Source organism: Caretta caretta, chromosome 7 (genome assembly GCF_965140235.1).
Source record: "Caretta caretta isolate rCarCar2 chromosome 7, rCarCar1.hap1, whole genome shotgun sequence".
Lineage (NCBI taxonomy): Eukaryota > Metazoa > Chordata > Testudines > Cheloniidae > Caretta > Caretta caretta.
Genome location: NC_134212.1, coordinates 53725934 through 53752706, shown reverse-complemented (window position 1 = coordinate 53752706; position 26773 = coordinate 53725934). Strand labels below are relative to the sequence as shown.

The 26773-nt window shown below is 39.3% G+C and overlaps 1 protein-coding gene across 7 annotated transcripts in view; it reads left to right on the top strand.

Moving 5' to 3' along the window:
- Positions 1–26773, top strand: part of PPP3CB (protein phosphatase 3 catalytic subunit beta) — a 62226-nt gene that overhangs the window by 10549 nt on the left and 24904 nt on the right. For all 7 annotated transcript variants that reach the window (XM_075130685.1, XM_048858037.2, XM_048858036.2 and 4 more), the window contains exons 2-8: positions 5438–5638; positions 7412–7536; positions 10918–11029; positions 16115–16260; positions 20428–20567; positions 20671–20748; positions 20840–20934. In XM_075130685.1, coding sequence (XP_074986786.1) covers positions 5438–5638; positions 7412–7536; positions 10918–11029; positions 16115–16260; positions 20428–20567; positions 20671–20748; positions 20840–20934 — 897 coding nt within the window. The remainder of the gene's footprint in view (positions 1–5437; positions 5639–7411; positions 7537–10917; positions 11030–16114; positions 16261–20427; positions 20568–20670; positions 20749–20839; positions 20935–26773) is intronic.

Below are 26773 nucleotides of genomic sequence, written 5' to 3'. Positions count from 1 at the left end.
TGAAGAAGATACTGCCAACATCTACAATGACTGCATGTGCAGCTGTGATTGAAGCAGAGTTTCATGAAGTTTTTGGTGAATCAGAGAGTGATTCAGACTTGAAGGATTTTAAGGCTTTTTAAAGTCTCATATTGTTCTAAGGTACTTGTTTTAAATACCCATTTACTGATTTTAAATATTGACGGTAATTTTGAAGGTGAATACATATTTATTCAGTTATTATAACGACAACAGGTTTTTCGTTAGATTACATTAAAATAATTCTAGCAAAACTTTTGAGTGTTTCTTGTGACACTAACTTTTAAAATATACCAGGAGTTGGAAAACTTTGGCTCCCAGCCTGTCAGGGTAAGCCGCTAGCGGGTCGGGATGTTTTGTTTACTTGGAGAGTTTTCAGGCACAGAGTCTCTCAGCTCCCAGTTTGCCGTTCCCAGCCAATGGGAGCTGTGGGAAGTGGCGCCACTTCCCGCAGCTCCCATTGGCTGGGAACGGCAAACCGCGGCCACTGGGAGTTGAGGGGCTCCCTGCCTGCGAACGCTCCAAGTAAACAAAACATCCCGACCTGCCAGTGGCTTACCCTAACGGGCCAGGTGCCAAAGTTTGCCAACCCCTGAAATATAGGGTCGGCTTATGAAAGGGTCATATGGTTTTTGCTATTTTTACCTATCCATCTTGGGGGTTGGCTTATAAATTAACGGGCTAATGAACGAATATATACAGTAGTTAGTTACTGCCCCCTGATGTGGCTAGTTATCGCCTTGTACGTGTTGGTTTGATCAAAACATCTGTATTATGTACTGTCATCCTGACCTTATCTTTTAGGAGGGGTCAGTGTGCTCTTGTTATCCTTGGGGAATATTTTTGTACCATCCCTGATATGGGGATATTCTGGTACTACTTGATATTGGGATGTGTTTGCATGAGTACTCTGTGGTTAGCACTTTTTAGGAATGTATATTTCTGCAATATCAGCCCTGTTCTTGCCAGATTGTGTGAGTAGGTCCTGTCTCATACCAGGCCTCTAATACAAGGGCTTATGTCTCAGGCTCTCTTCCTACTACAAGAACCACTGCTCTAGAGGACCAAGTGGACAATGGACTGAGACTCAAGAGACCTGGCTTCTAATCCGAGTTCTGCAACTGGCTTGCTGGATAACTTTGGGGAAGGCAGTTCACCACTCTGTGCCTCAGCTTTCCATCTGTAAAATGGGAATAATAATGCCTCTGATCTCTCGGTGCAGTGACAGTAAATTCATTGAAGTTTGTGAGCTACTCAGATTCTGTTGTGATGTGTGCCATAGAAAAGTGCATGAGGGAATCAATAATTTTGTCTTTGGAGCAGGGTTTGAATATTCTGCAATCCAGGTCCGGTGCTTGGAAGCGTTTACTGGTCCTGAAAGTAGCTTTTCTCTTCCTGCCAAAGTTATTCGAGTTCAGGCAAGCCATAAGGTGATGGTTCTATACAATCCTATTTTTCTGACGACTTTGTTTTTTCCTATTTTTTGAGATATTTTTGTATTGATTTACTATATGAAAACACAAATTGAAGAAGATAAATAACATACTGCTGGTATATGTTTCCATATACCACATGCTTCATAGGGGCTCCAGTAGAATTATGCAGTTTTACAACTCATCAAAGCTGCAAGACCAGATAATACAAAACCAAACAACACTACATAGACATAACACATTAGGGTGGGAGTTACAGTAGAAAAATAGGAGAAGACATAAATAGGAAAAGGAGGGTAGGAAGGGACTTGGGAGGGGAAGGAGGAGCTAGGTGGAATGGAGATCTGGTATTTAGTAGTTTCAACTATTTGTATCCAAATGTATCTAAAAATGGGGTCTAATATCTTCAAACTCATAAATGGGATATGAGTTTTAGCAGCTTATATCTAGGAGTTTAGAGAGGGAAGTTTCTGTTGAATGGGCTTGGCAAAAAAATACATTCTCTGTTTGATCCGGCTCTGTGGCCGTAGAGTGGTGGTTGCTGGCTGGGAGCTCAGCTCTGAAGGCAGTGCCACCGCCAGCAGCAGCGCAGAAGTAAGGATGACATGGTATGGTATTTCCACCCTTACTTCTGTGTTGCGACCTTCAGAGCTGGGTCCTCAGCCAGCATCTGTCACTCTTCAGCCACCCATCTTTGAAGGCCACAGCGCAGAAGTAAGGCTGACATGGTATGGCACCCTTCTGTACTGCTGCTGGCAGGGTGCTGCCTTCAGAGGTGGGCACCCAGCCAGCAGCTGCTGCTCTCCAGCCACCCAGTTCTGAAGGAAGTGCCGCTGCCAGCAGTAGACACAGAAGTACGGGGGGCAATACCATGACCCCCCTACAGTAATCTTACGATCGCTCCTCCCCATGACCCGCTTTTTTTTGGGACCCCCAGTTTGAGAAATGCTGGTCTCCCCCGTGAAATCTGTATAGTATAGGGTAAAAGTACACAAAAGACCAGATTTCACGGGGGAGACCAGATTTCATGGGCCGTGACATTTTTCCGTGATGTTTTTCACGGCCGTGAATTTGGTAGGGCTCCATAGGGCACATTCCCAGGCTCAGACTTGTCTTTCTTCCTTGGGATGTAGGATGCCTTCATCCAGCTGCCCTAGACCCTGAAGTGGTTGTTTGAAACCCTCTGAGTCGCTTGCACGTGCTCCCTCCGCGTTCCACCTTGGTTGTAAGTACTCTGGGTTTCTAGTTTAACCCCTTCAGGGACTACATGGCAGGAAAGGAAGGAACACAGGCACAGCAAAGGATTTTCTTAACAACAGTGACTTTACTTCTAAATCACTCAGAGTTACAGATCTTTGAAAATAGCACAAGTCCTGAGACATACCCTCCCTTAGTCTGAGCTCACTTTTTCTGTGAGCCTGAGGTTCAGCAGCATTTCAGGCTGGGCAGAGTCCATCCTGCCCTTTCTTCCTTGCAAGTCATAAGATTGGCCATACCAAAGGTCCATCTAGCCTAGTATCCTGTCTTCCAACAGTGGTCAATGCTAGGTGCTTCATAGGGAATGAACAGAACAGGTAATCATCAAGTGATCTGTTCCTAGCTTCTGGCAAATAGAGGCTAGGGACACCTTCCCTGTCCATCCTGGCTAATAGCCATTGATGGACCTATCCTCCAGGAATTTATCTAGTACTTTTTTGAACCCTGTTAGGTCTTGCCCTTCACAACATGCTCTGGCAAAGAGTTACACAGGTTGACTGTGTGTTGTGAGAAGAAATATTTCCTTTTTGTTTGTTTTAAATCTGCTCCCTATTAATTTCATTGGGTGACCCCTAGTTCTTGTGTTATGAGAAGGAATAAACAACACATCCTTATTTACTTTCTCCACACCCGTCATGATTTTTGAGGCCTCTATCATATCCCCCCCTTAGTTGTCTTTTTTCCAAGCTGAAAAGTCCCAGCCTTAATAATATCTCCTCATACGGAAGCTGTTCCATACCCCTAATAATTTTTGTTGCTCTTTTCTGTACCTTTTCCAACTCCAATATATCTTTTTGAGATGGAGTGACTACATCTGTACATAGTATTCAAGATGTGGCCATAGCATGGATTTATATAGAGGCAATATGATATTTTCTGTCGTCTTATCCGTCCCTTTCTTAATGATTCCCAACATTCTGTTCACTTTTTTGACTGCCGCTGTACATTGTATGGATGTTTTCAGACAACTATCCACAATGACTCCAAGATCTCTTTCTTGAGTGGTAACAGCTAATTTAGATCCCATCATTTTATATGTATAGTTGGGATTATGTTTGCCAATGTGCATTACTTTGCATTTATCAGCACTGAATTTCATCTGCCATTTTGTTGCCCAGTCACCCAGTTTTGAGAGATCCCTTTGTAACTCTTTGCAGTCTGCTTTGGACTTAACTATGAGTAGTTTTGTTTCATCTGCAAATTTTGCCACCCAACTGTTTACCCCTTTTTCTAGATCATTTATGAATACGTTGAACAGTACTGGTTCCAGTACAGACCTTTGGGGGACACTACTATTTACCTCTCTCCAGTCTGAAAACTGACCATTTATTCCTACCCTTGTTTCCTATCTTTTAACCAGTTACTGATCCATGAGAGGACCTTCCCCCTTATCCCATGACAGTTTACTTTGCTTAAGAGCCTTTGTTGAGGGATCTTGTCAAAGGCTTTCTGAAAATCTTAGTAGATTTTATATCCACTGGATTCCCCTTGTCCACATGCTTGTTGACCCCCTCAAAGAATTCTAGTAAATTGGTGAGGTGTGATTTCCCTTTACAGAAACCATGTTGACTCTTCCCCAACAAGTCATGTTCATCTATGTGTCTGATAAGTCTGTTCTTTATTATAGTTTCAACAAATTTGTCCGGTACTGAAATTAGGCTTACTGGCCTGTGATTGCTGACATCACCTCTGGAGCCTTTTTTAAAAAGTTTTGGTGTCACATAAGCTACTCGCCAGTTATCTGGTACAGAAGCTGATTTAAACTATAGGTTACATATCACAGTTAGTAGTTCTGTAATTTTACATTTGAGTTCCTTCAGAATTCTTGGGTGACTACTGTGTGGTCATGGTGACTTATTAATGATTAGTTTATCAGTTTGTTCCAAAACCCTCTCTAATGACACCTCAGTCTGGGACAGTTCCTCAGATTTGTCACCTAAAAGAATGGCTCAGGTTTGGGAATCTCCCTCACATCCTCAGCCTTGAAGACCAATGCAAATAATGCATTTAGTTTTTCTGCAATGGCCTTATAATCCTTGTGTGCTCCTTTAGCATCTCGATTGTCCAGTGGCCGCACTGGTTGTGAAGCAGACTTCTTGCTTCTGATGAACTTCAAAAAGTAATAACAATTTTTTTTAATCTTTGACTAGCTGTTCTTCAAATTCTTTTTTGGCCTTCCTAATGTGTGCTTCTTACATCCTCGTGTGGGGATGGTCAAGTGTCAGGACCCTGCTCCTACATTGGTCCTCCATCTCTGTGACGTGCTCTCATATTGAGAAGATTCTGCCTCACCAGTTACGCTTGCCTCTTTTTGTGGGCCCCTGTGTAGAGAGACCATTGCTCCATGGGGTGGGCCAGTAATTGACACAATCTAAATTTATGTCCTCACATTGCTGTCTAATGGTTTAGGGATAGTCCTTCAATAAAGTGTCAAACACCTTTCTCAGGGACTGCTGCTGTCTGGGCATGTCCAGGCCTGTGCAGTTACAGTGTCCAGTATTTCTATAGATAGTACATGCCCGAGTTAATAATCTGATGCTGACATATCTCACTGTGTCACTGTAATAACTTCAAAATGTGTAAATTTAAAAAACACATTTGGTAAATGTTATCCCACTTTACATGGCAGCTAATCAGTATAGTTCAGTTCTGCCCTGTTTACATCTAGTGTATTTTTAAAGAAAATAATTATTACTAATATTGATATTCCTCACCTCTTTAAATTTTAGGTGTCCCTTTTCCACCAACACATCGCTTGTCATCTGAAGAAGTGTTTGATATAGATGGAAAACCTAGGGTTGACATTTTGAAGAACCACTTAGTAAAAGAAGGTCGGGTAGATGAAGAAATTGCACTTAGAATCATCAATGAGGGTGCTGCAATTCTACGAAGAGAGAAAACTATAATAGAAGTTGAAGCTCCAATTACAGGTAATACCTTTACCTTTGATGCTCAATACCTTTGATGCTCAAAGTAAAAATTTCACATAATTTTCATTAGAAGGCCTTTTCTTGGGGGGAAAATAAATGTAAAGATATCTTTATCATAACAATCATGTTGAACTTTCCCTCAGAGCTACTTTTGTATAACTCTCCTTGAGTACTCAACATAACGTTGCATCAAAAAATTATGCGGAAGAAGGGAAGGAATAAAACCTGTCTGGAAAAAGCAGTAGGATTGGTAATACAATGTCAACAAGCAAAGCAGTTTCTATAATCTTAACAATAATAAATGTTACTAAAAGATGTAATAATCCAGAAGAGAAAAATGAGCTTCAAAGAGAAGATTGGATTGTACTGCCGTCTAAAATTTGTGGGATCGTGCTAGAGCATCCATTTGCTGAAATAAATATTTTGAACAGGAGTTGTGAATGAGGAATATTCATGATTGCTTTCCCTAAGAATCCAAGTTTTCATGTGAAATGTGATGATCTCTTGGTAGTCTTAACTGAAACAAGTTAAGACTAACCTGATAAAACTGTTGTGTATTATTTAGTACAATAGAAAGGACTTGATCCAGTTGGAAAGTTGAAATGGCTTTTGTTTTTGAAAAGATACTGTAATACTTTCAGGTTCTGACCAGTCACAGACCATATTTGACTTGGATAAAGATGCTACTTTAATCTTTAACTTTTTATTTTAAAAGAAACAAATAACCAGATTAAAAACATATTGTTTACATTATATAGCTGCCATTCAGAGTGAATACAAATTGATTATTTATGGAATTTTTTATTTCAGATATTTTAAAAGTTCAAATTAAATGCATTTTTCTTTTTAAAATAAACCTATTCATAATTTCAAATTCAATTTAACCTATGTTTAGGTCTAAACTTATTATACTATATTAAAATCATTACAATTGAATTTAAAAAATAATTTAGTGGTACGTTTGCTGCCAAAGTCTTCAAGAAAGTCAAACCATTGAACTGGTGGAAGTCATTAGCTAAGCACTTGAAATCAGAGTTTGTTGAATTGTTAAACCAGCTTTTGACAGCAGTCGCCTCTCCTGCAGGTGTGGAGAGAATACTGTCGTCATTTCAGTTTATTCAACTTGTTCACTTCAATGAATAGCTCATTCAGAGTTGAAAAACCAAATGGAAACTGAAAAAAGCAGGAGAGCTTGTCTTCCACTCCCAGTCTATCAATAAAAATGAAGTAGGAGGAGATGAGCTCTAAAATCTTAAACATGATGACCAGAAATAATCAGTTCAATTCACTAATTACTGGTAATACTTCCTTTGTTTAAAAAATCAGTTAGTTTTACATGTAAAAGATGTTTTGATACACTTTTTTAAACTAAAAAATAATTTAAAATAATTGTGCATATTTAATTTAATTCTACTTTCTATCCCAATGCAGCTTGACATGAGTAAAAAATTAATTCTCTAGTAAATAAAGAAATGTCATTCACCTTTTTTTAAAATAACTGAAAATTAAGAATTTGAATAAATGTTAAACTATCTAATTGCTTAAATAAATGTGTCTAGATATAGCGTATCCTACTTGTTAGCAAAAAAAAGAAGTACCAAATTTAATGTAAAGGCTATATTTAGTTGTAAATCAACATGTTTTATTGTTTACCAGACAAGAAGAATGAATCTTTCTTTAGGAAAATATGTTGTGTCTCTGTAATTAGTTTATACATTTTTTCCCCCATAAATAAGAGAGATCATGTTCATTTAAACAGTATTTTTGTTTCAGTGTGTGGTGATATTCACGGCCAGTTCTTTGATCTAATGAAGCTGTTTGAAGTTGGAGGATCACCTGCTAATACAAGATACCTCTTCCTTGGTGACTATGTAGACAGAGGTTATTTTAGTATAGAGGTAACTGTATACATTAATTTGTTCTGTCCTAAACCTTACTGTAAGAAAACTTTTTTTATCTTCTTGTAAAATACACAGTTCTTCTGACCTCTGAATGTGAATTCTTCCTTGCTATGCTTCATTCCATCTCAAAGACAGTTAACAAAGACATACTGACTAGTGCCTCAGCCTGCCCTTTTGGAACCACCAGCCCTACTGATTTCCCCGCCTTCCCATAGCCATCTTTGCAGAGGATGGACTGTAGGGCATCTGTAGCATTCACAGTCCATGCTCTTAACATGTAGCCAGGGGCAAGAAGTATGCTGTATCCTGCTGCTTCTGAGATTCTCTCAAGCTTCATTGGTCCAGGAGTTGGGAAGTGTTGGAGAACTGGTCCAGAAAGAGTTGGATGGTAGATTAAATTTAGAGTTTAACTTGACAGTGCCTTTAAATTTTAAAGTTAATTTTAAAAAAAAGTTTGACACGAATTAAGTTGTAAATATATTTGTTGGCATAGCTTTTTAAGTAGTCTACGCTAGGGCATAATGCATGCTATTTTGTAGTATTTTAAAATTGTAATATTTCAGAAGCAGCATGCATATATGTACCATTCAGGTGTGTGCACAGTGCTGTTTTGCGTTGTTGGTGTGATAAGCAAAAGATAATGCAGTGATGCCTCAGAAATCAACATATAAAGAATAGTTAAAATGAAGGACACTCCCCACAGCATTCCTTGAATTTCATGTCCTGTTTTGGTTGATTACAGAAATGCTTCTGCTTATATTGTAAACACTGTTCTTGACAGATGTGAAGGCTGTATTTGCATCCTTTCAGAACATCTGGAAACAACGTATCTTAAACCATTGGAACTTATTCAAGCTTTACAACCACAAGAGCTATGAAATGCTTTGGAGTTGGGACTATATTCAGTATTTAATAAAAGCAGACTCATTTTATCCCCTCAGGCAGTGGGGACTTCTTTTCTTTTTAATAATATGCCTGTGATATTAGCTAGTATAAACTTTAAAAAACCACGTAATCGTTCATAAGACTTGCTTTTTTCTCATAGAGTGACTTGCCTGCTTCAGTGCTGTACAGAGTGGCTACTAATGGATCAGCACATTTCATAGTGGGGTATTTGACTGGAGCAGGATTGCTGCAAGAGCATGGGAGGGCTATGCTTTGTGGACATATGCAAAGGAAAGCAAAGTAGATTAAAATCACCTCCATCCCTGAAATTCCTGCTATAGTCTTTGTTTGGTTATCCAACAGTTTTTATCCAGTTTGACCTGGACCTTTTAAAATTTTTTATGTTTTTGATCACTTTTAAATCTCTTATCTTATTCTGTCTGTAATCTTTGGTAAATAAACTGTTCAGTCCCTGATAGAAAAGTACTTGATCTTTACTTTAATTTTGTGCTCAGAGACCTATTCTTAAACAGTTCATTTTGAAGCATGTTTATTTCAGTAACTCTTTCCGGTGTTAAAATAAAACCTTAGTCAAGAGCAGGAATACATAGACCTTGCCCACTTGAGTGCTGCAGTAACACCCAGACAGGAGCCTGAAGACTGAACCCACTTTATACAGTATAGTCAGATGCCCTAATTTTTAATATTGAAGGGAGAGTCCTGTGGAAACGAACGGTTCCAGTATGAAGTAAGTCCAAGCTATTGGATCAAGATGAAGTTGACCTGTAAATTGTCTGTACTGCACTTCCGTATTAAAAATAAGGTGGCATGAAGAGTTTCGTGGGTCACACTGTAGCCATCCCTCACTTATTTTAAAACGAATGTCAGTGCAGAAAAGGTACTGCTACAACAATGGTGTGTTATTTAAAGGGGTTTTTTGGTTTTGTACATACTGTCTGCTGTAAAGGCAAATGTATTTTTACTACTGAATGAATTGACATTAAAGTGCAAATTTCCAATGGCTTGTTTAAATAATTCCTAAATATAAATAACTAAAGATTCAAAAGGAAGCTACCATTTTGCCAGTCTCTTCTCTTACCAATATATGTTTGCTCATTTAATGTACAAATTTACTTAGTCAATAATAATTACCTTTTAAATTTGTAAAAGTCTTCAGCCTCTATCCTTATCTGTTGATTACTACTTCTTTTGTTACAAACTGTCAGCAGACTGGGCTGCTGGCTGGGAAGCATTAATAAAGTGTTAATATTCTTTGAAATACAGCAGAACAATTTATAACTATGGAAATACTGAAAGACTGGCAGGTATTTTTTTTTTTTAAATGTGAAAATGTGAAGATTTTGTTTAATATACATCTTTTTGTTAAGGATTGTTTTGCTGTCAGATATTTGAATTAATCTTTGGGGTTTTCGTTTATGTTAAAAAGTGTTTTTGGATATATTTCACAGTAAATGTATCTTTAAAAAAAAATTAAAGTATCCTTTTTTGTGTGAATACATGCTTACTATTCCCCACAAAAACCGTTTTGGGTTTTTTAATAAGAGACTAGAGCGAATGACAGATTTAGACTTGTTTGTGTTTTTTTTTTTTTTTTTAAAGACAATCAAACAAAAATAACCTCTGAATCAGGTTAGTGTAGTTTGAGCATAGAGGAAAAAATAAGTTTCAATCTAAAACGTGCATTAGAATAATAAACAAAATGTAAGCCCCAGATTGTCCGCATTCTTGTCTCAGGTAGTAATGGATCCTAAATTAAGGGATTTTTTTTCCCCTGATGCTCTTCTGAAAATAGGGGGAATTTGGTTTTCTTTCTGTAATTGCAGTAGTGGTAAAATAAAGCTCATTACTGTGATTTCACCATATACAAAGTCAGATAATTGAATAAGAATTAACTTTCCAACTTTGCTACATCAGTAATGTTTTTAACAAATTGTTTTTAAAAATAAAAAGGGCAGAACAATCTCTAGGTGTTCTGGGTGTTGCTGTTTTAAACATAAGCTTTTTTGTGTCATTGCTTCAGTTTTTACCAAAACAAAGCAACAAAACTCTCTCCCTTCCTCTACCAATTAATTTCTAGAATCTTTACTTTGAGGTCAGATTATATGAACAATAGATGTCTCCACAGATAAACTCATCAGAATTGTACTAAATTGACAGTATATTTTTATCGATGAACATCCACTGAAGTACACTTTTTTCCTGAGGCCTGTTTTTAACTGTTTTTTGAGGAAAGTAAAAACTTGCTTGCATAATTCAGATGCTGAGTTTGTCATCTGAATCAGGAGAGCAATGTTATGAAATGATCCTCCTTGTCAATATTCGAAATAGTACCTTGAGTGGCGCACATTTGAAGCCATTGTTAATGTTCTTTTTCTTCATAAGGGGACAGTGGTTTTTTTTGTTGGTAACCTTTCAATAAAAATTATTGTAAATTAATTTGTTTCATCATTGTAAACCTTTGTTTTTCAACAGTGTGTGCTGTATTTATGGGTCTTGAAGATTCTGTATCCAAATACATTATTTCTTTTGAGAGGCAACCATGAATGCAGACACCTCACAGAATATTTTACCTTTAAGCAAGAATGTAAGTACTATATTGGAATATAGTATTGGGTTACTACCAAACTAGTACTTTCCGTTCTGTTTTACAATTATCTCTTGAGAAAAATATCTAAAAATGCTATTAAGGGACTGCTCCTGCAAACATTCTCATGCATAGTTGTATTGACTTAAATGGAACTACAAGCCATTATAAGCATGGTGGGAGCAAGTGTGTGCAGAACTGGACTCTGTAAAGATATATTTTATAGTCTATTTGTATATTTTAAAATCTTTTGAGGTTTAATTTTTATGGAAATTTGTGGAACATCAGCACAAAAGTCCTTGGCCTTGTCACTAAAAGATCTGAAACTCACCATTTATACCTTATTATTCTGTATAATAGGCTATACTACATGATTTGAAGTTATTTTCACTTTTCTGTATTATTTAACATTTTAAAAAATAGTTATAGCCAGGGTGGATTTGATTTAAATCACTAGTCAGGAAGACTCGATTTAATCATGGTTTTCTACATAAAAGTGCATTCTTGTTGGTAGTTGTAACCTTCGTGCATATTCTTCACAACTCAGAGATAGATGTAGGTTTCATTTTTAGAAGGTACACACTATACAATTTTAAACAGTGATTTATTTTGAAAACTTTTCAGATTAGTTTTACAGTTATATCAGAAAACGAATGATTGTTTGGTTATTTCATTTACCAAAGGTAATTGAAGCAGATATTTATGAAATCATTGGGAGGTGAACTATCTCCACAGCTTACTCATTAATATTTGGAGGATTTTCTTGCCATGCTGTATTAGGAGGAGAACATCACCAGAGAGACATTCAAATTGTTTTATTTAACTAAAACAACGTTATGTATTCTGGATTTTTTTTTCTTCAACAGCAAACATATAATATTTTAACAGAACAAGCATATGAATTTTTGAATTTAGTTAAACATTCAAGTTTTTTAAAATCCGGTTTGTTTTTGTTAAAATTGTTTTTAACTAAAATAGTTAAATGAAATATTTTTTAAAAAAAATTAAATGGACTATGTCAGCCAGGTCAACATGAGAAACTTAAAATATTGCATTCTGCAGCTAACTCAGTCGTCTTCACCTTTATTTTCCTGATTGTTCATAATCTGGAAAAGAAAAACAAGCTTTCCTGCTTTTCCAGGTCCCAAACAATTTCTCAATTTGGAATGAATTAGTCCAAAGGAAGAAAATATTCTTTCTACACTGGCAGAAGAAGTTACTGCTGTTTAAGTGAGATTATCACTTCAACAGTCTCTGAATCCAAGTGCTCAAGTGACTTCCACCAGTTCATTGGTGTGACTTACTTTAAAACCTAGGGAGGTGGTGGAATCTCCATCCTTAGCCGTTTTTAAGGCCTGGCTTCACAAAGCCCCCTCTGAGATGATTTAGTTGGGGTTGGTCCTGCTTTGAGCACGGGGTTGGACTGGATGACCTCCTGAGGTCTCTTCCAACCCTAATATTCTATGATTCTATGAAAACATCAGCAAACATATATTTCTTGAATGGTGCACCCTTAGCTCTGAAGTTAATTATAGTTGGCATTACGGAGGAATGATTGCTGGATGTCCATGTCATAGCCAACTCCTCTTCTTCAGCAGTTAAGGTTTGACCCTGGTACCGAGTATTGAGAATATTTGCAAGAAAATAAGCTAGAGATAGTGCTTGCCCCATTCATTTTTTTAATGCTTGTAATTTAATGCCGTCGTTTCTCTTTTTAAGATCTCACTCAGTTCCTTCCAAATTTCAACAGCATCGGCAATAAAACAGCTACTTCCCTGCATTTTGTTCAAGGCTACAGAAATAGGCTTCAAGGTACTCAGCATGTGTTCAACATTTCTCTTAAGCGCAATGTTGAGAACTGTGGCTGTGACAGTGCCATCTATTTTTTCACAATTTTGTTCATAAACTGTCATCAGATTAGACCAGTTCTTGAGATAGTGCTCAAAACAGTCCACTACTGAGTTCCATCATACATCTTGTGGGAGAGTTAGCTTGGTTCCTCCCACTTTTTTCAGAGCAGCTGCTGCAAAGTGGTTGTTACGGAAGTATTTTGCAATTTCTACAACATTAGCCTTTATTTCTAGAACACTGAAGTCTTTGGCTAGGAGGTGCATCAAATGAGCACTGCAACGTATTTTATAAGCTTGGGACTCTCTTCTAAATAATGTCTTCTCATCTTGGATACATTTGCAGCATTGTCTGTGACCAAGCTGCATACTAGACATTTGAATTTTTTTCACAGTTTGTTACAGCTTTTACTGCTACTTCTTGTAAGTATTCTGCTATGTGTGCATTTCCTGATGTATCAATTGTTTCTGTAAGGAACACATTCTCTTCTACTGTTGTCACACAAGCACATACAACAGGATCATTGTGGACATTGCTCCACCCATCAAGACTCAGGTTAACAATTTTACCCTCTAGACCTTTTGCACACTGCTCAATTTCTCTTTCATACACTTTATCCAATTTGCCTGTGACATCTGCTCTGTTGGGTGGACTGTATCCTGGTCTTAATGACTGAACCGTGTTAATGAAGTGTGGGTTCTCAATCATACGGAATGGAGAGTTTGTTGCATAAACTGGGCAATTTTTTCATCAATTACCTCTTTTTGTAATCTGCTAGCTCTTATCACAAACTTATCTATGGTGGTTTCTGGATGATAGAGATTGGAAAAAGGCAAATATAGTGCCCATATTTTAAAAAGGGAAGAAAGAGAACCCGGGGAACTACAGACGGGTCAGTCTCACTTCAGTCCCTGGCAAAATCATGGAGCTGGTCCTCAAGGAATCCATTTTGAAGCACTTGAAGAAGAGGAAGGTGATCAAGAACAGTCAGCATGGATTCACCAAGGGCAAGTCATGCCTGACCAACCTGATTGCCTTCTGTGATGAGATAACTGGCTCTGTGGATATAGGAAAAGTGGTGGATGTGGTATATCTTGACTTTAGCAAAGCTTTTGATGCGGTCTCCTACAGTATTCTTGCCAGCAAGTTAAAGTATGGATTGGATGAATGGACTATAAGGTGAATAGAAAGCTGGCTAGATTGTCGGTCTCAACGGGTAGTGATCAACGGCTCAATGTCTAGTTGGCAGCCATTATCAAGCGGAGCGTCTCGGGTTGGTTTTGTTCAACATCTTTATTAATGATCTGGATGATGTGATTAATTGCACCCTCAGCTAGTTTTCAGATGACACTAAGATGTGGGGAGAGGTAGATATGCTGGAGGGCAGGGATAGGGTCTAGAGTGACCTAGACAAATTGGAGGATTGGGCCAAAAGAAATCTGATGAGGTTCAACAAGGACAAGTGCAGAGTTCTGAACTTAGGACGGAAGAATCCCATGCACTGCTACAGGCTGAGGACCAAGTGGCTAAGCAGCAGTTCTTCAGAAAAGGACCTGGGGATTACAGTGGACGAGAAGCTGGATATGAGTCAGCAGTATGCCCTTGTTGCCAAGAAGGCCAACAGCATATTGGGCTGTATTAGTAGGAGCATTGCCAGCAGATCGAGGGAAGTGATTATTCCCCTCTGTTCGGCACTGGTGATGCCACATCTGGAGTATTGCGTCCAGTTTTAGTCCCCCCACTACAGAAGGCATGTGGACAAATTGGAGAGAGTCCAGTGGAGGGCAATGAAAATGATTAGGGGGCTGGGGCACATGACTTATGAGGAGAGGCTGAGGGAACTGGGGTTATTTAGTCTACAGAAGCGAAGAGTGAAGGGAGATTTGATAGCAGCCTTCAACTACCTGAACGGCGGTTCCAAAGAGGATGGAGCTTGGCTGTTCTCAGTGGTGGCAGATGACAGAACAAGGAGCAATGGTCTCAAGTTGCAGTGTGGGAGGTCTAGGTTGGATATTGGGAAACACTATTTCACTAGGAGGGTGGTGAAGCACTGGAATGGGTTACCTAGAGAGGTGGTGGAATCTCCATCCTTAGAGGATTTTAAGGCCTGGCTTGACAAAGCCCTGGCTAGGATGGTTTAGTGGGTGTTGGTCCTGCTTTGAGCAGGGGCTTGGACTAGATGACTTCCTGAGGTCTCTTCCAACACTAATATTCTATGATTCCCAAACTGGGTCTCTTTTATGGCCTGCTGCCTTTTTCCTTTCTAGTGATATGGTAGATCTCAGATCAATGAAGGCTACACTCAGAAAGACCTCAAGACTTCTGGAATATGCTGCTCAAACAGTTTCACTTTTGTTTCTATTGCCTGTCCCTCCCTTCTCACATTTATCTCTAGGCTTCTTCTCCTTGTCCAGATCTATTCTGCTCCCAACAATCTTCTGTTCGTTGAACTTTTTGAAATTTCGCACTTATAGAGAGAGGTAAGGCATTGACTCTGTGTACACAAATTTTGCAGAGGGACAATAGGGTTGAGGTCTGTTGTTTCTCACCTATACATATTTATTTATTTAAAAAACATTTTTGCTGTTAACAAGCATGTTATCTCTGTAGACACAAATCCACAGTTTGAGAACTGCAAAACTAAGCATCTCTGATGGTATCTTCTAGCCTGAGCACTGAGTCCCATTGGGTAGATAGAAAGATTAACCTAAATAATCCATACAGAAACCCCTGGAACCTCATAAAATTGGGTCCCTAATCCATGAACTATTGGAACTCATTTACAAAACTTTCTTAAACATTACATTAATATATTCTCTCATACTATAGAATTAGAATTTATAATCCCTGTTCCTTGATGAGATACATTATAACTCAAAGATATCTTCATTAAAACTATCTTTAGATAGGCTTTTTCCTCAAAAATCCGATTTAAATAAAAAAAATCCGATTTTATTTTTTAAAATCATTGATTTTTGTGCACCCTGGTTGTAACACTTTGTCCATATTTTATATTTGAGGATGCAGAGGAAGAGGCAAGTATAAGTTTAAATTTTGGAAAGAAATTTTTCTTGAAGCAGCTTTGCCTATGTCTTGATTTTTAAATTTAATAAAATGTGCCATTTTTCTATTTTTAGTATTTGCCATATAAAACTGTTTTTAAATGTGAAAACACCAATACGGTATTTTCTTCATGTTGCGTAATAGTCTTAATGATTTCTTTTTTCTTCTCTACAGGTAAAATAAAGTATTCAGAAAGAGTCTATGATGCTTGTATGGAAGCTTTTGATTGCCTCCCTCTTGCTGCACTTTTAAACCAACAGTTTCTTTGTGTTCATGGTGGACTTTCACCAGAAATAAACACACTAGATGACATTAAGAGAGTGAGTATGTTTGTGTATTTCTAAAAAACTGGGGATGGGGGATTTGTAAGACTCCTTTCAAATGTCACTCTTTGAAAATGTCAGTATATTAGTTTCTAGTTTTTACTGGCTCTTTGTAAGGACGAAACAGGATCCAGACACTTGGATTGAGGGGCAGGGTTTTTATTATTATTATTTTTTTTTTTTTGTTGCAAAGAAGATGAAGAGAGGCTGAGGGAACTGGGCTTATTTAGTCTTCAGAAGAGAAGAGTGAGAGGAGATTTGATAGCAGCCTTCAAATACCCGAAGGGGGGTTCCAAAGGGGATGGAGCTCGGCTGTTCTCAGTGGTGGCAGAAGACAGAACAAGAAGCAATGGTCTCAGGTTGCAGTGGGGGAGGTCTAGGTTGGATATTCTTCTAATCTTCTATGATTCTATGAGTAATCATGGATTTTATTATACCAAACACATACGCATAATTGCAGTTAAACAACTTAGTTTCTAGAGTAATGTAATTGAATCAAGACATTTAAAGTTTGGTCTTTAATTTATGCACACACTTTAAGTTCTTTACTGGAGAAGGGCTAGAGTTCTTAGCAGTTTGCAGGATTGAGCACCTAAAAGCTAAGTGTTGCCTTAAAAATCAATCAGTGTATTAAAGATCAAGTTTAATTTAGCCCTCTAAACTTAAATATGAAAAGTCTTTTGGTTCTTGTTAGCTATTAATAATATTGAAATAAACAAATTTGTGGTGTTAGTTTCACAGCTTGACATAGAATTATATTTTAAATTTAATTTTTGTATAAAGTTATATAATTTGGCATTTTCTAACATATTGCCTCTAACGTTCGGCAAAACTTTTATAATGGGTTTATATATGCTCTCACTAAATATAGCTATACTGTGTGAAGAATGTACAAAATGAATCAGACTCTATAGCTTGATTTGTTTTCTCATCATAAGAGGGTTTTTTTTAAATGTCCGTGTAATTTTAATTTGAAAACTTGTGTGTTTCTATCTTGATAGTGTGGATATTTTTTTTCTCAGAAAAACCTTGGACTTATAAAATTGCAATATAATGTAATAGTACAAGAATCCGAGTTACTCTTATGGAAAATTGTTAGATTACTTGTTTGCCTAGCAACCTCTCAAAGTGGTCCTGTTCATATGGAAAGAGCTGTAGTTATATCAGTAATTAAGGAGGATGAAAATACGTTTTAAAAAAATTATGTGCTATTAAATATTTAGTGTATCAGTTATTTCATTTTAATGGAATACAAGTGTTGTGATATCAAGCGTTCTGTCTGATAAAACCATTGACAAACAAGTAGGAGTTACCTCACATGAAATGTTGATGTCAGGTGGTGGTGGTCCTATCATATTAAAATTTTTAATCTTCTGTTGATTTCTCCTTGAATATTTCTCTTCAGTTTGCAGTTAACTGATCTTTTTTCATCTGACATCTTGACTGTAGCATTTGGTTCCTCCTTCACAAGAGTGGTATTTCAAGTTTTGGAACATTACAATAAAGTATCAGGTCAGAAGCATTTTATGCTTAGACTTAGACTTTCAAATCTCAAACTAGTCAATTTGGAATAAAAAAAAAAATCAGTTATGGGAAACTCGTAAGATGCCATTATCTGGTCGAGAATCCACCACTGCTTCTACCAGGTCATCAGCAAGTAATAAAGGGCCTGAAAGGAGGTCTTCCTTTACTCTGTGCTCGCAGGTCTTCTTTTAAAAGGTGGGGACGGTTGGGAAGGGAGGAAGAATCACGTGGCTGGTGACAAGCCAACTGCATGAAAAATGAAAAACCAAGTCAGTCATGGTTCCAAAAAAATTCTTGGTCTACTTTTTTGCCACCTATGAGTTGTCTGACGCCTTAGGAGAAATTGATAACATTTTGTTGGTTCTGTTGGGGAAACTGGACTTCGGAGGTCACAGCAAAGAAAACCAAAGATCAATCACTATTTAATTTCTGATGCAAGGGTCCCTGAATTTTACATTCTGTTTGTATTGAATGATTCTTACACCACAGGGAGATACTATCTTTCTATAAAGATCTGGCTCCTTTAATTTCTGCATTTCTTTACCACTTGGAAAACTTTTAAGGTTGACGGTCTGTACCGTCTTATGTCTTTGTACAAGCTTCTGTCTTGTTGTACAAAGGTGGTGGTAGCTATAATGGACAACACTCATTCAGATATCTTAGGAAATATTGAAAGTGAGGCAGGTTCTGTCTCTAGAAATTGGGTTGATTTTCAAAAAGGGATCCCATCAATTTATTTTTAAAAATAAAATTCTTGTTGGAGAAACAGCTTGCCTCTCCTGTCACCAAGAATGTTACCAGTCAGCCAATAAAACCCAACCAAGAATCCAGGTTCCAGACAACAGAAGGTAGGGGCAAAAACTTTTTTTTTTGCTGGGATCATCAATCACATTGTTCCAGGAAATGTAGTAGGAGCTGACAGTGACTCCTGTATTTGAGTTGCTCAACATCTTTCATTATAAAAGATTCTTAGAACCTTCTTTTGAGAAGCTCTCAGACCTCCATTGTGTGCAGCAGGTCTTTGATCACAGCAGGGTAATAGCCCTAGGTTTGGGGAAGTGCCTTTTGCATGTGCTAGGAAATTCCATTCACATTTGGCTGAGTTATAAATTCTTGAAAATCTTTATTTCCTGTCTCTGGCATGTTTTGTACAGATAACTTTTGGTAGCACACCAGACACCCTGAACCTTCTAAGACTGGGTGGCACTAGTGGCAACAATCACAGGAGCATAAGCTGCATTAGAAATCCCTGGGAACAGAAACTTAGCCCAGCTACTGCCAAAGCAGCAGTATTAACAATGGAGAAGTAAATGAGAGACCCCATCCGGGATGACCCCAACAACCCCTGCTGGACGCAACGTATGATCAAATAGTCGTCCACTCTTGGGGACACCACATGACACAGAAGCCCTTCCACTGCCCAGGAATGGAATGAGATCCTCTGCAACACCCTCCCGCCCAACAGCGGCAGTTCTGGGCTTCCCCCCAACAGCAGCAGTGGGAGTCCCTGTCTGCTCCCCTTTAGTTGCAGTCCTGGGCCGGCTGTCCCCTCCAGCTGCAGCGGCGGTTCCCAGCTGGACACCCCTACCCCCTGGTAGCGGTCACCAGCCGGCCCCCCAGCCCCAGCGGGCGTCCCAGAGGCCCTCTTCCAGAGCAGCCATCTGCACCCCCTGGAACCTCCCAGAACACCAAAGATTTAGTCAGGAGTGTATAGTACGAGTCATGGACAAATCACAGGGCTGTGAATTTTTGTTTATTGCCTGTGAGCTATTCATGACTTTTTTATTAAAAATGCCCATGACTAAATCTTAGTCTCATACATAACCATTGTTTCATTGTGTTGTGCATCCATCCTCCTTTAGTGTCTGGTTCACAGGGGATAATAGCCTTCTCTTCCTGATAGCTAATACAGTTAGTCTTGTAACTTTTCACTATGGTCACTTGAAATGTAACAGAGCCACTAAAGTAAGTGTTTCCAAATGGGTCAGAAAGGACATCTCTGAAGCCTCTTAAAGAAAAGGTAAGAAGCCTTCTCCAAAAATGGTCAAGGCCCATTCCACGAGGTCCACAGCAATGTTATGGCAGAGAGTATAAAGCTTTGTATGAAAAAATATCTGCAGAGACTCTAGGTCGTCATGTCTTCATTCTTTGATTAAATAGTCCAATGTGGATATGTTTTTTGGATGCTGCATTTGGTTGTCTGGTCGTGTTGGCTGGTAGTTCTTAGTTCCCTTTTATTCCACTTTTTCTGTGCTGTTGCTGCTTTCTAATTCCCAGTGGTGTCTTCAGATTGGTAGATGAAGTGTGCCTGAGAAAAGGACAATTTTGTTCCTTCTCTGTAAATTTACTTTCTCACAACATACACATCCATCAGTCTGGAGGATCTCTCACCTCTTTTGATAATTAATTATCTTCATTGTTCTCAGTTGTTGTATGTTCAAGTCATCCTCTTATTTTTTGGCATGCATCTGCCTTACACAGAAGAGGAAACACGTTTCTACAGATCCTACCTCTCTCATGTGGTGGGTGGCATTTGCTTTGTAATGCTTTGGCATTGGTGGATGTGTATACTCTACAGGTAAGAAGCAAAACTGACCTAATATAATATTTAAATCAACTTTGTGTTTGTTTTTTAAACAGCTAGATAGATTCAAAGAGCCTCCTGCATTTGGACCGATGTGTGACTTATTGTGGTCAGATCCCTCAGAAGATTTTGGAAATGAAAAATCACAGGAACACTTCAGTCATAATACAGTCAGGGGATGCTCCTATTTTTATAGGTAAAAAGAAATCTAGGATTTCATTGACATTTTAGTACTAAGAGTTACACTTTACTAAAAAAAAAAAAAAAAGATTTTACTCATAGTTATTTTCATTTCACAGCTATCCAGCAGTTTGTGAATTTTTGCAAAATAATAATTTGTTGTCGATAATTAGAGCTCATGAAGCACAAGATGCAGGGTAAGTGTTTTATGTCCTTACAGAAATTATTCAACAATACAAAATAATCACTTACTGCTTTATGATGCAAATTAAGCTGTTTGTTTTACAGCTATAGAATGTACAGAAAAAGCCAGACTACAGGGTTCCCATCATTAATAACAATTTTTTCGGCACCTAATTACTTGGATGTCTACAATAATAAAGGTAAGAATTTAGTGTTAAGGAGATTATATTAAATTAAAACTTCTTTCCAAAAAAAAACAGTAACACTATACAAAATCAACACTATTCTCTAGGTAGAACGACAAAAATCCAAGCCCCCAAGCCTTTTGAGTCAAACTAATACAATATGTAAAACACATATGGGCATAATTGTAATGTGTAAAATAAACTGTGTAAAATAAATGAGAATGTGTAAAATAAACTGTGGTGATCTCTCATAATGATGATATCCAGAAATGATAAAACCAAGTGTGCTTTTCATTTTTAGAAGTAGCCACTGCGACATTACTCAGGGTGCAATATGGACTGACAGACAGCTCCGTCCCCTCAATTCTCCAACCTGGGATGTCTTTTACACTGCTTTGCTGTGAGAGCAGCCACTCCTGTTCTGCCTACATCCACCCTCCAGCATGTAAATCTGCTATATTATATGAATGCTATAGCCAGCCACTCATGAATTACGCTACAGGGCAACACCAGCAAACTCCCAGTCCCAGATTTTTCCCCAGAAATGTGCGTCTTGTACTGCCCAGCCCCTCCTGGACAATACAAGGTCATATAAAGTCTGTCATTTCATTAATAGAAAATGATATGCACAAATGTTGTTATCCCAAATGAAGTTTCCCAAACACTTCAATCCAAACACACACTGGTTTAAATAAAACAATAAAACAAGTTTATTAACGACAGAAAGATAGGTTTTAAGTGACAACAAATAATGAGGCATAAAAGTCATAATTGGTTACAAGTAAATAAAAGGTAAAACGCAACTGATACCTAACTTAACAAGCTAAGTGAATTCAAAGCATAAGGGTCTCTCTCACTATATGTTCTAGCAGTTTTACTGGTTGAATCTTCCAGCCAGGATCCCTCGCAAGTCCGATGATGCTTCCTTTATTCTTCAAGTGTTGTTGATGCCGTGAGTAGAAATGGAGAGATGATTTGGGGCATCTGTTACCCATTTTATCTTTTCTTCCTCTTTGAAAATCATCTCCAGCTGGGATTCAGGAGACAGTCTGTGGGACGGGAACTTCCAACTGTTTCTTTGCCACCTTGTAAATTTCTCGCTCTTACCCTTTTTCCTGCCAAAGAATGGCTGTTTAACCAGGTTATAGTCCATTTGATCTTGTTGACACCTGGCTGAGGCATCAGTTTGCTTTTTGTTTTTGAGGAACTGGTTTGTACCTGCTTTTTAAACTTGGAATATGTCTCAGTAGCATCTCATAACTTTGTGTACAATGTTGCCCCACACATTTTACCAGGACAATAATGATCAGCAAATTGAATTTTCAAATGATACCTCATAAGGCATACTTTGTATAAAATCCATTATAGTTTTGTAAAAATGGTGAACATAGAGTGGTTCTTCGAGTGATGTCTTTGTGGCTGCTACTTCAGGTGTCGGTGCATCCTGGAGCCATCAATCAGAGATTTAAGATAGCAGTGTCCCAACTTATGCAGTAGATGTCTTGCAGTGCCGTGCATCTCATCTAGCATGCACATGACCCGATCCTTTCAGTTCCTGCTCAACCGTCCTCGGCCTGAGATGGAGCTCTGTGGCAGTGTTCACAGTTCTTCACAAAAAACGTAGAAATAGTATAATTTAGATAGTTAGACAGCAAGATTTTAATAGTAGTTAGTTTCACTTAGATAGCTAGAAGTAAAGGAGAAAAACTATTTTTTTTTTTTTTAGGTTTTCCCCTTCCCCATAGTTTCCTCACAGTGGGGAACATTCAACTGTTGAACGATGTCTGGCTCCCCAGGCTTCAAAAGATGCGGCTCATGTCGTGAAGCGATGCCAGTTTCTGATGGACACTTGTTATCTGTCCGATGTCTCGGTGAGGTGCACATCCCACAAAAGTGCACCCACTGTAGTAATTTAAAAGCAAGAGCCAGGCACAGCCGGGATCTCCGCTTGAAAATTATCTTAATGGTGAAATCTATCCAAATGGAGACAGAAGAATGGACCTCATCCTCTCCAGGCACCCCCACTTCAGGAAAAGAGGACATGCCATCCTCTAAAAGATTGAGGAAGAGAACACCAACTTCACCGCAGAGAGCACCGCAGAAAAAAAGGCAGTCTCCTGCCAGGTCGCTACTCTGATGCTGACAACTGCATGGGTGAGCACCTTTGATGCTTCGGGCACCTCTGGCACCATCCACACTGAGACCTCTGCCAAGCCCCACCACAAAGAGACTGAGTCGAGGCCTAAAAATAGACATGTCTCCTCCATGGCACCAACCTCACTGGTGAGGGACACTGTGCCGAGACTTCCCCAGGAACCATGCCTCCACTTCCGGCACCAACGGTGCAGTCAGCACCCCGATGGGAAAATCCAAAACGGCACCACCCATTTCACAGTGGGAAACTATCACTTCCAATACAGAGTACTACTGTTCGGCCCGTCCACCACACCAAGAGTTTTCTCCAAAACTCTTGCGGTAGCGGTAGCACATTTACACAAATGAGGGATAATGATTTTCCTATACTTAAATGATTGTCTCCTCAAGAGCTCGACTCAACAAGAAGCAATATAAATGGTCCAGAAGACAGTTGCATTCTTCAGGAATCTAGGGTTGCGGATAAATGAATAAAAATCAGCCTTAATTCTTGTACAACAACTGGTCTTCATTGGGGGCACACCTTGACACCATAGAGGCCAAAGCATCTTTGCTTCTGAGCAGATTCACAACAACAAACCTTATATCGGTAATCAGCAGCAGCCCCCAAAAACCTGCATGAATAGGACTACAACTAGTAGATCACATGGCAGCCACAACATTTGTGGTAGGACACGCAAGACTATATATACACTGCCTATAGGGCTGATTGAGCTCTATACGCTGTGTGTGTGTGTGTGTGTGTATATATGTATGTGTATACACTGCCTATAGGGCTGATACGTACCCAGCAAGCACAGCCTCCACAAACGACTAACAGTTCCGCCAAAAGTCTTGGACTCTCTACACTGGTGGACAAGACCAGAAAATGTATGCATGGGCATCCCCTTCCAGTAGGACCCTCCCCTGATGATGATCATGACAGATACATCCCTGATAGGTGGGGCTCCCACGTGAACCAACACACGGTTCAAAGCAAATGGTCTGACGAGAAGACCCACTTATACATCAGTCTACTCGAGCTGTGCATGGTACACAATGCCTGCAAACATTTCCTGTCACTGATAAAGAACAAATCAATTCGCATAATGACCGACAACATTACCTGCATGTTTTACATCAGTCGCCAAGGAGGAGCCCGATCACATTCACTATGCACTGAAGCCATGAAACTGTGGAACTGGTGCATTCACCACATAATAAACATCTTAACCTCCTACCTTCCCGGCTGCCAGAATTCGACAGCAGACACGTTAAGCAGACACTTTTCTTGGGAGCACGAATGGGAAATGAAGATGTAGTCCTCCAATCCATATTCCAACGATGGGGATCTCCCCCCTTCGACTTGTTCGTATCCCCAACAAACCACAAATGCCCACTATTCTGCTCGAGAGCAGAGATGGGATCCCGATCACGGGGAAATGCCTTCCTCATCCCATAGGATGCAACACTCATGTACGCATTCCTACTGATCCCTTTGATCCCCCAAGTAATACGCAAGATACGAATAGAAAAGGCTAAGGTCATCCGGATAGTCTTGATGTGGGCCAGACAGGCCATGTTCTTATCATTACCCGATACACATGGCGATATGCGCCCCACGAGTTCTCCCTCTTCGGGCAGACCTTCTGTCATGGAACAATAGTTGCACTCTACACCCAAATCTGGAGAAACTTCTACCTGAAAGCGTGGCTTCTGCATGATTCCATTATGGTGAGTTAGCCTGTTTGGAACAAGTCAAACACGTATTACTAAACGACAGGAAATCAGCCATGCATAAAACTTACCCTCAGAAATGGAAAAGATTCTCCTCATGGTGTCAAGAAAAACAGTTGACTGCCACTACAGCACCACTAGTGCTGGACTACAAATTGGAGTTAAAACGTTCGGGTCTTGCAACAAACTCGATCAAAGTGCATCTCGCGGCCATTACAGCATTCAGTCATGGGATCAAAGGGACCTTGATATTCGTGCATCCAATTACTAAACCCTTCCTCACCGCTCTACAGAACATTTACCCAGAGGTTCGCCAACCCACTCTGGCATGGGATCTAAACCTGGTATTGAAATGCATCACTGGACCGCCATTTGAACCTTTAGTCACCTATTGCTTACGCCAGACGAATAAGTGAGATAGGGGCCCTTTTGGCTGATCCTCCCTACACAATATTCTTAAAGGACAAGGTCACGTTACGACCCCACCCAAAGTTCCTACTGAAAATATCGTCACCCTTTCATATAAACCAACCAATTCACCTTCCCATGTTTTACCATAAACCACACGGGAATCCAAATGAAACCATTGTGCATATATTAGGTGTTAGACATGTGTTAGGCTTGGTTCTGTCTAACTAGAACACTTTCTGAAAGTCCCTGAGACTGTGTCCATGACCGAACGTTCAAAAGGCAGTGCTATATCCACTCAGACTATCTAAATGGATCTCCACCTGTATTCAACAATGTTACCCAAACACACAATACAGAACCTCCTGAGAACATCAGATCCCATTCTACATGCTCTGTATTGACCTCAATAGCATTTCTAAACAATGTACCTGTAAGAGAGACATGTAGAGCGACTACCTGAGCCTCTGTCCATATGTTTACTGATCGTTATGCAATCATTCAAGGCCTGATGCCATAATTGGCCTAACTGTACTTGCCTCTACAATACAAGCGAACCCAAAGTCCTTCCTAACCTCTGAGGGGCATTGCTCTACAGTCACCTGAAGTGGAGCACCCACAGGGACATCTCTCAAAGAAGGAGAGGGTTACTCACCTTGTGCAGTAACTGAGGTTCTTCAAGATGTGTTCCCCTGTGGCTGCTCCACTGCCCACCCTCGTCCCCCCTACTTTGGAGTTGGCAGAAAGGACTTCACAGTAGAGAAGGAACTGGAGGGATTGGGCTGCACGCACTCTAGATGAGGCAGCAACGGCACCATGAGACATCTACTGCGCACGCATGACCTGTGCAGATACTGCTCCTGTAAATCTCTAATACTTGAAGTGAAGCACCCACAGGGGGACACATCTCGAAGAACCTCATTTACTGCACAAAGTGAGGAACCCTCTCATACAGATTGTTACACCCACTGAGTGCTTTCCAAACTGGCTGGGATGCTCTGTGCTCTCAGGAGTTCACATTGTAAATACAAGCTGAGAAATAGAGGTTAGAGGCAGAGGAACCAGTAGTAGGCAATTTATATACGAGTCAGCTCAATTCGTGGCAAGCCACACTGTAAAAGTAAGCTTTCAAATGTGGACAGGGCAGGGACCATGCAGATGAGCTATGGGATGTAGTACCATACTGTGTGGAAGGAGGCATGGAAATAATTGTAAGAGAAGCTAAAACAGTGGGACAAAGTTGGAAGCAGGTGGAGGGCAGCCTGAGGCTTGACAAGGCATTGTAAGTAAGGAGGGTACAGAGGTAGGCAGAGCTTTGAAGGTGATGAAAAGAAACTGAAATTTGATTGTGAATGTTTAGCCAGTAGTCAGTTGATTTAAAATGTGGAATAATAAAAAATCTGGAGCCAGTTATACTGTTGTTTTTGAGTTGAATGTTTGTTTGTGACAATACCTGAAATGGCACTTTTAGTAGTTTTTCCTTTGTGTCCATTATTAAGTTAAGTATCAGTGGAATTTCGTATTCTCCTTAAAATGTACCTCTTCTAAATTGCAACATAAAGTGATTTTTCATATA